The sequence below is a fragment of the Xiphophorus couchianus genome, chromosome 18 (genome assembly GCF_001444195.1).
Source record: "Xiphophorus couchianus chromosome 18, X_couchianus-1.0, whole genome shotgun sequence".
Classification (NCBI taxonomy): Eukaryota; Metazoa; Chordata; class Actinopteri; order Cyprinodontiformes; family Poeciliidae; genus Xiphophorus; species Xiphophorus couchianus.
The window spans coordinates 16,984,131-16,997,700 of NC_040245.1; the positions used below are offsets into that span (position 1 = coordinate 16,984,131).

The 13,570-nt window shown below is 40.6% G+C and overlaps 2 protein-coding genes across 3 annotated transcripts in view; one reads left to right on the forward strand and one right to left on the reverse strand.

The window, feature by feature from the left end:
• mmp28 (matrix metallopeptidase 28) overlaps positions 1-3,433 on the forward strand; it is a 19,761-nt gene extending 16,328 nt beyond the window's left edge. The window contains exons 6-8 of the mRNA XM_028044878.1: positions 620-763; positions 856-1,023; positions 2,133-3,433. Coding sequence (XP_027900679.1) covers positions 620-763; positions 856-1,023; positions 2,133-2,527 — 707 coding nt within the window. The 3' untranslated portion in view covers positions 2,528-3,433. The remainder of the gene's footprint in view (positions 1-619; positions 764-855; positions 1,024-2,132) is intronic.
• fam124b (family with sequence similarity 124B) lies at positions 2,947-12,710 on the reverse strand. Of its 2 annotated transcripts, XM_028044877.1 has the most exons (8): positions 12,239-12,710; positions 11,161-11,259; positions 8,537-8,568; positions 7,996-8,205; positions 7,363-7,758; positions 7,022-7,218; positions 6,325-6,481; positions 2,947-5,825 (listed from the first exon to the last, which is right to left on the reverse strand). In XM_028044877.1, exons 3-8 carry the CDS (start codon positions 8,550-8,552, stop codon positions 5,245-5,247), a joined length of 1,557 nt encoding a protein of 518 aa, XP_027900678.1. In that variant the 5' UTR covers positions 8,553-8,568; positions 11,161-11,259; positions 12,239-12,710; the 3' UTR covers positions 2,947-5,244. The 2 variants fall into 2 exon arrangements, with proteins under 2 accessions (XP_027900678.1, XP_027900677.1); XM_028044876.1 differs by lacking the exon at positions 11,161-11,259 and having other exon boundaries at positions 12,239-12,709.
• Positions 12,711-13,570: the final 860 nt, after the last annotated feature.

The following is a 13,570-nucleotide window of genomic DNA, read 5'->3' on the forward strand; positions in this document are numbered from 1 at the left end:
CCTGCCATCCATTGTGGTGTGTATTCATCTATTTTTCCCGCAGTCTTCCTTCAGTTCATTGGGATGCTGATCTTATCCGACTCTCACGCAAATATTTGCCCAACTCTTTGCCAACAAAATGACTATAATCAAGCTCAAGCAGCCATTGTTTACTTGTGGCCTTGTTCTGTTCGTTTTGTTCTCAATGCCTTCATTTGCAGGCAAGCGTCTATTATAAAGTTATAAACCCTAAAGACCTTGGATAGAAGACCTTTTAGTGTTACACTGAAACTGATTTGTTCAGGATTCCACTGTGTGCTTTATCTAAAGTCTTGTGTTTATTTCCTGCGCTGTACGACGTGATCCATCGGTTTACATCGACTTCACCACATCCTGTAAGGAACAATTTAAATGTTAGCATTCTCCTAGTCTCCCACTTGGATTTACTGCTTGTTTGATCTCCCATAGCATCTGATTTATAAAACCCTTTTAATTGCATCTAACACAGAGGGGAAATGAGACAAACCCAAAGAGTCCTGAGAATTTTCAGCGCTGTCATTAAAGTGGCATCAGACGGATTCCTCCTGTCCTGTCTGACGCCTTCACTTTGACCGACGGGTGGCTTTGCTTCTGCTTTCAGGGAAACCGTTGGATAATCTCCCTGTGAGGTTGCCTGGACGGGTATTACACGCCGCGCTGCAGGAGTGGGAGTTCACCGAGCTCCAGAACCAGAACCCAGGACTGCCTCTGTACTGCCAGGGGGTCTTTGATGCCATCACTGTGGGTGAGGTCCAGATGAAATATTGCGCAAAAGGACTGGATTTTGTGTCTGTTTTAATGTAAAATGCTTTATTTCTTGTCATTACGTGTGTCCAGATGAGAAACAGACAGTACTGGTGTTCAGGGGCAGCCGGTTCTGGACGGTATCGGCCGAAGGCAGCGTGAGCGACCCGCTCCTCATCCGCCAGCGCTGGCCTGGCCTCCCTCGGGCGATAGAAGCTGCTGCCTTTTCCCCTCTGGACTCCAAGTGGTATTTTTTCAAAGGTGCTGCTCCACTGAGCTCATTAATTGGACCCATACTTCACCTAACCTGCTGACTGCCAACACATATGTGATACAGGTCCCAAAAATAGATTCTGATGGGGTAATTTAAGGAGTGAAATGCTATTTAAAGAGCATGCTGCTCTGGAGCTTCAGCCGTGGATTTTAATTAGCGTCTTCTTTGTGCTGAAGGCTAATGAATCGTTTGAAGCTCCGTAAGTGTCCCGCAGCGTGCCAAAGACTTGTCTCATCAGTGTCCTCTCATCTGCTGCATGGAAATAGGTTTTCTATTAGCAACTAAAGCTCTCTCAAAGTCTAATTCAAGCTCTTATGTGGTACATTGTATTTCTGTTTAATACTGTACCCCAAACAGCCTCCATGGCGAGAAGTCATCCACAGTACCTTGTGAAAGTATTCATACTCCACGAACCTTTTAGTATCAGTATATTTCATTGGGATTTTGGGTGAGGGACCAAAACTAAGAAGCACAAAATCTTTTCAGAAATAAAAATCTGAAGAGCATTTTTGTGCATTTTTATTAAACCTTCTTTCTTACGTTTTCTGTATCCACTAAGACTTGTAGCCAACTAGCTAACAGGACTTCTTATAACTTTCACTCAACAATTAATGTGAGAGATTTGGTCAGCAGAATCTTCCTCCTGAATTGTGAATATTTGCTCTTCCTCCTGTGTTACCATAAGTCTTTCAGCTACTTTTATTAATAATCTCCTCTCTCAGCACGTCATGTTTAGGTGGACGGCTCTGTTTTCAGATGGTGAACTGAATTGCACTGAGCTATTCAAAGTTTGGTCTATTGCTTACTAACCTTAACCTGTTTTTACATTTTCTCCCTGACTTTTCTGCTGTGCTCATTTGAGTTCCATATTTTTTTGTCCACTAATGTAAGCAAACATTTCATAGTCTGTGTGATTAGACCTGCTAGCTAATTAGTTGACTAGGTCATTGTATTACATTTTATTTAGGTGTATCAGAGAACATGGGACTAATAAAAAATGCACATCACACTTTTAAGATTTTCTTTTGTGACATAATGACACAAAAAACAAAAAAAACATCTGACTATCATGAACTTAGTGTGTTTTGTCCTGCAGGGAAGCGGATGTGGCGTTACACGGGGACTGTGCTGGACCCGGGGTTCCCCATGCAGAACAAGGTTCTGGGTCTGCCTCGCCGCCTGGACTGTGCTTTTTACTACACCCCTCTGGGTCACATAGTGCTCTTCAAGGGCTCCCGCTACTTCGTGCTCAACCTTAAAACTCTTCGCCAGGAGCCCTATTATCCCCGCCGGCTGACAGACTGGACCGGCCTGCCGCAGGGCACCAACGGGGCGCTGACCCGTCCAGACGGCCGACTTTACCTGTTCAAAAATCAACGGTTCTGGAGGTTCGACCCTGTGAAGGTGCGGGTCACCAGAGAGGGCCAGTGGGTCAAGGATTTAAGCTGGACTGGCTGCAGCAATATACCTCGGAGTAATAACATTCTTTGACCAAGAGGGGGAGCTGCAAAATTAAAAGTGCAATTTATTCACAGAGGAAGGGTCCTGCAATTTTTTGAACAAAAACTCTTATGTTGCAACTGGATCCTGACGGTGACAGCGCTCCATTAGCATACACAGTATTTATACTACTGAACGCTACTAATATGAGGTATGTGCAATTATTGTCTAACTAATGCAGATTTGATTTGATCTGCCAAATTCAAATAGATAGTGCAACAGTCTATTTGGTTTATATTTTTAAGAGAAATTATATATTTTAGTCATAGCCTCTTCAGTCACCAGTACCTGTGGCAGGCTATGTGTGTGAACTTTGACCTGTGACTGTTCTCTATGTTCCATAAATAACAGAAAGCCTAAAGCTTTCTACACTGTGGGAACAAATAGACAAATATTTTAACCTGATTGTCTTTTTTAAACCAACAGACATATAAGAGTAGACACTTGGTGGATTTAATTCTTTTCATGTGATAGGCCTGTGTGCAATAAGAGAGGGCATAGTGAAGTGGTTATGTTTTATTTATACATATGTGATATGTGGCAGGCATGAATATTATAGAATTATTATAATGGAATAATTCCATTATTATTATAACCCGAGTTAATGAGTTAAGATACATTAAGAAGATCAAATGTTTTGTTGTAGTACATTCTGCTTTAAATAATCAGTTTGTAAATTAACCAAACCTGACAACCTGATCACAAAGCTACCGATCATCTCTGACAAGCTGCTGTATTACAGGGCAGTAAGCTGGGGTGGTGCTTTCAATAAACGGCTCTGTCCAACATTGTGTTAAAAGATACATGTTCTTTAAACAACAGAGCTCTCAGATATGTAAATATACCTGATGACATTCTCTAGATGAACTATTAAAACTCTGTGAGCTTAAAACAAAACTAGACACGTTTGTAATAACAGTTCCAGTGTGTGTTATTTTGAAATATCTAGAGACTTTAACATTTTGTTTTATACTTACTGAAAAAAAACGTTATTTTCAGACTTTGAAACATTTGTAAATGTGTTAAGTTATAGACAATTCCATTTAAATAAAGGTTGCATTGTTAAATGTATAGCTGTCCTATATGAACTTTTTAGCACTGCCTGAAAGGAGTGTCTCAACTTGCTTTTTCAGTAAAAAAATTAAACAGTTGGCAAAAATAGCAGACATCTGAGAAATCCACATAGATACCTCTCATGTTTCATATTCCACTTGAGCTGTGGGAACCCTGTGTTTTTTTCTGTGACAACCCAAACAAAAAATTATAAAAAAATAGCATTTACAGAGTTGTTAAGACTAGAGATGCACTAATCAGGCCCTTGCAGTCAGTTTCTGTTTTTTGTAAATGACATCTACTTGTACAGCATTTAGTCCAGAAGACTTCAAAGTACTTCACATTGAAGAAGCAAGAAAGCTTTCCCCTGTTGATTTAGATTTCTCTTTAAAAACAAAATATTTCTTTCTAGTTTTCCTGCATCATTATTTATTCATATTAGGAATACAAAGGCGACTGTGGTCAGAGTTTATCCTGTAACCAGTGGCTTATCGTTTACAACACTTGCTCTGTGTCTTAAAGGAGAAGGCTCCTCTTTGTACCTGGAAAAGTTGAGCTCAAGACAAAAAAAGTGTTTGAATTAGCATTAAACATACATATTAAACAAACATATTTCCATAGAAAATGGTTTCTTTTTAAACAACTTATTACACATTTTATACTTCCTCTGTCAAATTAAATACTCATCACTGAGTCTTCTTTTCATAACAGCCTCCACACTGAAGAGTGTTGTATGTTTTCTTTCTTTTAGTAATGATGTCCCAGTAATTCTATCAGAGTTAAAAACTACTTTTATTCTATATACGTATAATTTTATTGAGGTATAAATTGGCTTTATCAATCATACCTGACTGTTGTCATATGGACTCACAACCATTGCTGTTTAATTTCCATGACTCTTTATAAGTAAGGCTGCATCATCATATTAGCTGCAGGCACAAAGTTTTCTTCCTTTAGTAATGATGTCCCAGTAATTCCTAACAGAAATTAACATCTGAAAATGGAAAGAATATGGCACACCTGCAAACCCATACAGGAAGAGCGGGAAGACAAAAGATTTTTTTTTTTTGACAAGTTATAAGAAGACCGAGCGAACATGTGGAAGAAGGTCACATGCAAAACAGTGGAGGAAAGCTTGCACAGCACTCTTATATTTAAACAGTGGTGGCAGCGTCATGCTGTGGGACTTCTTCCATTCAGCAGTAAAAGGGATGCTGGTTAGAGCTGATGCTTTTTTTTATTTATGACAAAAAAAAAATTGTAAAACAAACATAATTTGTCTTCAATTTCCCAATAATCCTCTACTTTATACTGGTCTATCAGTTGAAATCCAAATAAAATGCATTGGTGTTCATGATAGCAACATTAGAAATTGAGAAAAACTTTAAGGTGAATATTATTGTAAAGTACTTTGTAAAAGCTTAACAGTCAGCACTTTTCTGCTAACATAATCTCAAAGTTGCTGTGTCTCTGGAGAGTGTCATTGTTGTAAAACATGAACCAGTAAGACCAGTAAAGCCACTTAAAGGGTTCAGACACCTCTGGGCGAAGCGGGTCGCCTGCTGAGGTACTTTGCTGCGATTTGTTCTCCAGAACAGGCCCTCATTTATCAGGTTGCACCACTGTGACCTGTGGACAGATTATGTGACGGGAAATCAGATAAAGAACTCATCGACTGGCTCCTCATGGTTTATGTATGCGGACAACAGTTCTGTCGATGTGCTGTTCTCTGCCAACAGCTTCTGTGAAGTCCTTTGTCCCCTTGCAGTGGTCTTGCTCTCCTCTGCTGCACCTTTACAGCCACCAGAGGGCGCCTGATGGTTAATATGAGTCTGTAGCAAACATTTAGTTAATTCCTTGGCCCGCTGCTCCACAGGTGAAGCCCCAACCACTGAAGGTTTCGCAGAGTTACGAGTCCTCAAGAGGTCACAAGAGGAGGACCGAGTGATGGTTGCGACGGCGGTGTCCGAGAGGGGAGAGATGGCGACTCCAGTGTCGACGTTGGTCTCCTCTTCTTCCTCTTCCAGGAGGAGATAGGAGAGAGAGCGGGTGACAGAGGGGCGCAGAGGAGAGTCGGGGTGGTTGGAGGTGGAGAGCTGAGCGGGGCTGCTGCGTTGGGATGAGTAACAGGAGCTTCCAGGAGGGGTGCTGCAGCAGCTGCCTGACCCCAGACTTTCTGCTCCTCCACATCCTCCAAGCAGCTTCTCAAGACCCGGCTCGCTGCGAGGTCCGATTCCTGGCAAACACACATCAGTAGGGTCACATCAAATGTTGCAAATAACAGGAGAAAATGTGGGATGAATTTGTATTCAGCCTCCTTTACATTGATACTTCGAAATCCAATACAGTCAATTAATCTTAATGCAGAAGTACCTGTTCTGTTAAGGCCTCTGATGTTTGTTAAACATTAGTGAAACAGGATCACAGTAGACAGGTCAGGGAGAAAGTTGTGAAGTGTAAAGCAGAGTTAGGATACAGAAAAATATTAGTTCAGAGCTGCAATTAACGGCTTAGATCAGGGGCTTCCACAGTGCAGCCCAGGGGCCATTTACAGCCCTCTGAATGATTTTTTATGGCCCTCTAAAGCTCAATTCCACAATCAGGACTGAAAGCACTCATGCCGGGGGCCACATCTGGCCTGCCGGTCCACCTCAACCTAACTTTGTTAATAGACAAGACTGCTGTTTTAAACGGTGGGAAGGAAACCAAAATGAGTCCAATCTGTAACTACCTACCTTGCCTGTGAGTTTGCATCGTCAGGGAAGCGGTGAGGCCGCATGGCAGGAAACCGTTTCCGTCGCTCCGGAGCTGCACTCCTTGAGGTGGCAAACTGAGGCAGGTGAGAGGGAATGCACAGGTCAGAGGTCGACGAGGTTGAGCTGGAGCCTTCACCTGCAGCACAGGAGGAGAAGGATTGTAGTTTACCCCAGGAGTTTAAATTTAAGCATAGTACTTAAATGTGTTTTTTCCCCTATTTTTAAAGAGATTCATTCAGTCTGATTTATTTAGGAAACATAATATTTGCTCCTTTTGAGTTAATTCAATATAATCTCTCTAGCACAGCTTGTGGTCTGTGGTAGATTTACTTTGTAAAAACAAAAAAACAGAATAAATAAAAACAAAACAGGAGTGTCATATTTGACATCTAAACCAGATCTAGCTGAATAATCACAGGACCAAAACAGGTTTTTAAATATTTCTTATATTTAAATATTATACTGACAATATTATATGAAACAGATATTAAGCTCCTCTGCCTCCTCCGTGTGGCTCTACTGCCATCTGCAGAAAAACACAGTTCGGTCACAAACAACCAATCAGAACCAGGAGTAGGGTCTTAGCGCTGTCAGTCACACTCGTGTATGCACTGCTCATAACAATGAAATTTATAAAACATCACACTTTTAAACACATAATCTCTCTTAAACTCACTTGAAAGAGAACCTTGTTACCATCCAGGTCTTCAGTCTGCCAGCGTGTATTACTGATGGGGGCGCAGGGGTTGGGCAACAGGGGGACCAGCTGTCCCACTTCTTCCACACTGAACTGCAGCACAGCAGAGCTGCATGCTTCCACTCCAACCCCTGGAGACAGCTGTTTTAAAGCCAGCTGAAGGCAGAGACCAGGCTCTATGCAGCAAGGACAAAAGGGAGCAGCAGGCACACATGTGACAAAGCAAAACAAAACAGAGAAGGAATATATTGTGGGACACCATTTAAAATCCGTAGCTTGATTTCTCGCTTAAATGTAGGTTAAAAGAACTTAAATCCAACCTGCGTGGAGGGTGAACCAGCAGAAACCAGCCTTCTGCTCCTCGGCTTGTCGCTGCAGAATCGTCTCGTAGAACCTCACAGCGTCCTCATAGTTGTCATAGCTGCTGTACAGTGTTATACGCAGGATTTCTCCTCCACAGTGCACGGGTCGCACCCCCCACACAGGCATGCAGGGGCCCAGGCTGTAAAAGTCTCTGCTTGGCAGGAGGTAGGGCCGCAGCAGGGCGTTGGAAGGGGAACTGCTGGAAGTGATGTGGATCCCTCTGGTTCGGCTGCCGCAGCTCTCGGTGTGATGGTACTGCCAGGGTGGGCGCTGGAAGAAGTCCAGGACTTTGAGGATCCGCTCCTCTCCGTAGGCTTCGTGGAGGAAGAAGGTGATGGCCAGAGAAGGGTAGTCTGAAAAAATTTAGGCAAAGGTTGGATTTTAATCAGTCACAAAAAAAAAAGCAGAAGCAATTACACTGTTTTTTTTTTTAAATAAACAACAGAAGATTAGAGAATGTGCCACTTAATTTTCTTTAATATCGGTTGTTTGCAGCCATGAAAATTCTCAGTTTCCTTAATTTCTCCTTGCTATTGAACAATTATTTGAATCTTTTGCGATAAAAGATGAGGGACAGCAGAAATCCTCACCGGCCACAGGACGAAGGTGAGTGTGAGCTCTGAAGGGGGAAGCCCTCTCTGATACATGGAAGATCCGGAGGCTTGGGCACAGCCAGCGCAGCAGGCGGTCCAGCGTCTGCTGCAGAAGCAAAGAATCTCCAGGGTTGGACAGCAGATGCAGGTTTATCGGCAAGAGTTGTTGTTGGCGCTGCTGCGCGGCCCGGCCACTCATGCGCTCACCTAGGATGAAAAACAAACCCGAAAGGCACGGATAAAATAAAATAGAAACGCACATCCTCAACATACCACAAGTTTTCATGAATTCAGCGGAACACAATATGTTTAGTATTCCTTTTGGCAAGAATAAACTTCCTATGGGTTAGGAGAACAGCATAAGCTCTGAAGAAATATACTTTCACATCTGTCATTTTAATAAAAATTCATAAATGTAAGTTATGTAAAGATGCACACAATAACAAACTGCAAACATGCATATGTTTTAAAGGTTTATAAGAGTAAAAAAGTCCTTTGAGATATTCTTTTATTCCTGTATGAGTAAAGGAATACTTACTAGCAGACGACGACATTCTGCTGCTGACAGATCTGAAACAAGTGAAATAATGAGAAGAGTTACTGGGCAGAAGAAAGAAAAAAACAGATTGTCATATTATTGGTTAAAAACAAATGCAAAGTTTGATTGTTAACACAATTAACATATAAATTAAATAAGGTTTAATAAAATAAATAAATTAGAATGATGTACAAATGGATAATATTGGAAATAAAGTTAAAAACCTGCAAGTGAAAACATCTAGGCTGGCAACCTAAGACTTTTTGGCTGCATACTGTCAAGAAAATCCGAGCTCATCCCACTTCCCCATGCTGGAGATTTTAGTTTAACAGTAATAATAAATAAAGTTATCTTTAAAATGAATCACTCAAGTGACATCTAGGCCCAACAGTAGACTTAAGTGTCAATAAAATAAATCTAGTTGTGTGTGTTGTTTTTGTCTCATGCAAACTTTGCTTTAATTCTACTTTTTTCTATCTAATCATAAAAAATCATAGTCAGTCAGAGAGAGTCATTAAACAGGAAAAGCAGGTTTCCTGGAAAAAGAGGAAGTTTCCAGCCTGCAGATTTATAAAAATAGCTGAGACTATTTTAAAGCATGAAAGTTTTAAAAAATTAAATCTAAACATTATTAGTAATTGGATAAGATTCAAAGTAAAATACTTATATGAATATTGGTTTACTTGTAATAATACACTTATATTTGTGGGAACTACAAGAAAAACAAGTAACTGTAACTTTAGTAGTAAATAATTAGAATAATAGATTATTCTTGGTTTCTTTTCAGAAAAACATCTGTAATAACTCACATTAAGATCAGAATAAGAGTAACTAATAAGTAATGGTTATAAAATTATAAATGAATGCTAAATCAGAGAAGCTAAAGAAAATAAATGTGATATAAATGTGATTTTGACATTAAATTTGAAATGGTGTAAAAAGGTGTAACTGCAATTAAACATCACTGATATGTTGGAGGTAGATAGTAGGTGAAAGGTTGTGCAGGCAAGGGACACAGGAGGTTGAGCAACCCTGAGACATTAGCACAGACATCAGGAAATGTCTGTAAGACAGTGATGGATATGAGATCATCTGTCTAAGCAGACAGCAGGCGCACCAGGGGGGTGGATAAACCCTATAAAAGGTGGGTGCAAAAGAGGAACCTTTTGTTGGATCCTCCGGGCAGCTTCGAGCCAAGATCGAGATGGACAAAGAACTCTGCAGCTGAAGAAGAGCCGGGGCCACGGAGCCGGAGACTGTCCTGCACATGGAGACCAACCCGTCTGGCCCACAATCTGTGGCTTCGAATCGCACTTCTCTCATCGGCTGGGTTCTGACCCCAAAGACAAAGATGAAGACAAAGACAAGGAAGAAGAACTGGTGCCTTTTTTCCTGCCAGCACCAAGTCCTGTGTGACCTCAGCATCCATGCGGAGAGGAGGCTCATCAGACCTGCGGAGATCCTGGCCTTCATCGATCAACATCTTCCTCCTGTTGCAACACCTTCTTCATCATCAAGCCAGGTCTGGGGTTCGAAACGCCAAACTCCGTCCGTCTCTCTCAAAGGTTCCCTTTTTTAGTTCTCAGTATCAGCAGTAGGGAAAGATAGACTAGATGACTGATTTTACTTATTTGATTATTTCTGCTACTGAATTAAGCTGTACTGACCCTTGCAAAAATGCCTTACTAATAAAATATTTAGCATAAAGAAAATCTAAAAGATGTTGTGGACATTCAGTTAATGAGTCACCTTAAAGTTCTTTGATGGTTGTAAAATAGCTGTGATGTTTGATTCTGGAGAGGAAAAAGTGGAAAATGTTTTTAGGTTGCTGGTAGCCCATATTTAAAACCTCATCCTTGGGACTCGACCGAGTCACTAAAACCTACCTGGTTCAATAACAAATGCAAGTTGTAAAATAGAGAACGAGCGACCGTTAACAGGTGTGCTCTGTGAAACTAGTTGGCTGTAGGCTGCTCAGTCTGGCTAATTCACAGGGGGAAGAAGGGTGGGACACCTGGATGTAGGCCGTCAGATAACCAGGCGAATCGTTTCTCGAAACCAGCTTAAACAGAGTTTACTTCAGTTCTGGACAGGGTAAATCCCAGCAGATTTAGGAAACTCAACGTACCCGTTAGACGGAGAGCTGGTAGCACATCTCCCCTCTCAGAAGAGGAAGTACGAGAGTGAGAGAGTAGAGACAGAAAGGAGGGGGGGGGTGTTGCGCAACAACAATACGTTTTAAATATTGCCTATTAAGCTATAAAAGTTCTGAAAAAAACACATAAAACGATCACATCTTATGTGTTTAAGAATAAACACAAAGCATTTAATGCACAATATATCACAATGAGCATTTTTTTTAAATTACAGTACAACTAAAATAAATACTAATGAAATAAAAATAAGACAAATTTAATAATTTGGCATATTGAAGTGATATTGAAAATGAACTCAAAAATGATTTAACAAAATTTGAAATAATTTGGTTTGTTAGATGGATGGATAGTAAAATCATTACTTTGACACCCGACTTTGATTACTAATAAATATTTAATTTAAAACCAGCAAACAAAAGCATAAAAAAAACCTTACAGAGTAGTATCTCGTCATTTCTAAATACTCGCATTAATCAAAGCCACAACAATGTCTTAGAGATGGACTGGAAGCTGATGACAGAGAGCTGATGGGCCACTTTGTGTCATGGTGGGCAACAATCCTCTCATCTTGAATGTGAAAAAAATAAAAGATATGACTATAGATTTCAGGAGAAATCAGGCTAGATCATAATCTATGTCCTTCATGGGCAAAGAAGTACAGGCTGTACTTCTTGAGTAAACTAAGATCCATCAAGGTTTGCAACAAGATGCTGCATGTCTCCCATAAGATGCTGCTGCCACCATCTGTTGGGGTTGCAGCATCAAAGCCAGGGACCTGAAAAGGCTCAACAATCTGATAAAGAAGTCTGGTTCTGTTTTGGGGACGACTGTGGAATTTCTGGAGATGATGACACAAAGAAAGACTTTACATAAAATCAAGAAAATTACGGACAACCCTGACCTTCCTCTTTATGAAACAGCATTAGAAAAACAAAGCCGCAGTAATACAGACCGCTACAAGAGATCTTTCCGTCCCACAGCCATCACAATCTACAATAACTCTCTACAACCACCTTCAGCTTCCCTTTGCAATGAAGAAAATATTTTAACATTTTGAATAGCTCACTGAAGCTCAAAATAAAAGTTTTAACAAAATCACTTAATTAGATTTTACTACAACTATTATTACTATTACAATTAAAGTAACAAAGGTGCAACAGAAAGTCTATCAATGGCTCAATGGTGTCTCATGAAACACCAAAACAGCTGCAATTCTGTCGAAGCTATTCAAAACACGAAGGTCTGTCGCCATCTTGTGGTTACGTCTGTTTGGAACCCAGCCCGCTGCTGCGGTCACCATGACAACATTTTATCTGTTGTTAGCTTGCAAGACCTGAAAAAAAGTGTAATTATAGGAAAAGACGACACAAAGAAAAAAAAATCTGGTACTCAAAGCCATAAGAAGGTCTTAGAAACCTCTAAATAGTTTGGGCTTTTACAGTTTAAACCAGTTATGTGGATTTCCGGGCAAATTAAGGTCCATTGTGGGCTAGAAAGCGAATTTGTTCGGCTACAAGTTTAGCCGCAAGCTAAAGCTGATACTCACTCGGCTGTGTCAGCTCCGGAGTCCACGTTTTCATCCCCGGCTCTTCGCCACATCGTCGGGTCCACTCTCCTTACATTTGGGCTCCGAGCTTAAAGTTTGAGCAGTGTTTCCAGTAAGCCCACTCAGGAGTGTGAGACATCCCGATTTGTTTCCACAGCCTTCTAAAGTGGGGGAAACGAGGGAGACTGGGATCTTACTGGGACACTGACGTCACTAGGCAACCGCACAACGTTAAGAATAAAAAGAAATGTACTCGCTCCAGAAAGTACAAAAACGGAAGCAAAAAAAAAAAAAAAAACCCCGGGAGGAACCTTCGTTGCAGCGTTTAGAGAAAATAGCCTGCAGTTTGCTTGGGGAGTCGATTCTGAGCGAAAGGGAGCACAAGGAGAGGTGCGACTTTAAATCCAAAGCCGCCTATAATAATAATAACGGAGCAGATGGCATGAGTCCCACAATATGGGAGGACAAAGGAGACAGCAGACGGCCTGGGCAGATTTAAATGCGTAGGGAACGTGTTGACGGGAGGCTCTTAACCCTGGAAATTTAAGACCTTGTTTGCCAAGAGCATTATAACCTATGAAAGACAAGTCAGATGTACACCCAGAAATGATAAGGCGCTTTAAATCCGCAATCTTGGGAGAGTGGTCAATTTGTAAATAACCTCATGAAATAAAAGATCCGCACTGTTTGCTGATAGGTGGAAATATATTCCAGTTATTTAGTCCCTTTGTAGGGATAAAAAAAAAAACGGGAGAAAAATGAAAAACTAATACTCACCTAAAAAGTTTGTTTCTAAATTGAGATTATTGGAACAAAACTCGTAAAATTGCATGTCAATGTATACATTAGATCTCAAAGATTTTTTGTTTAATTTTTTTAAAATCATTTGTATGGCATACTGGTACCATTCTCATACCAGCAAACCATATACTGAAAGCATTAATGCCAATGCACTTTTTCACATTTTCTTCAGATACTCCATCCACTGCAGTATCCATCATTGCTTGTGGGTCTTTCATCAACCTCTGCTATAACCCTGCAAAGTTAAACCTCTTGCAACTCAAAGGCTTTATGGCTCTATTAAAACATTTTGAAAGTCACTTGCCTGCCATATGTACCAGTTCCAGTTGATCAGTTCAGTGCTGGTGGCAATACCACAAACTCAAATGAACACAAAGTACAATTGACAATCCAAAAATCAAATTAAATTTCTTAGTTTGGATTTAAGTTATGGGTGTTTTGTTACACTAACTACACAGGTAACGAAGGAAATATTTCAAATCCTCCCTGAAATCGAATAAATGTTTTTTAAAAATAAAATCTCATGCAATC

Bases quoted from the DNA above. Each gene is read 5' to 3' on its own strand.
- fam124b (XM_028044876.1), bottom strand. From the start codon at position 12,291: ATGTGGCGAAGAGCCGGGGATGAAAACGTGGACTCCGGAGCTGACACA. The intron at 8,206-8,536 runs GTAAGTATTCCT...TTTTCATCCTAG, and splicing joins CAGAATGTCGTCGTCTGCTA to GTGAGCGCATGAGTGGCCGG. The intron at 6,482-7,021 runs GTGAGTTTAAGA...CCTGTGCTGCAG, and splicing joins GTAACAAGGTTCTCTTTCAA to GTGAAGGCTCCAGCTCAACC.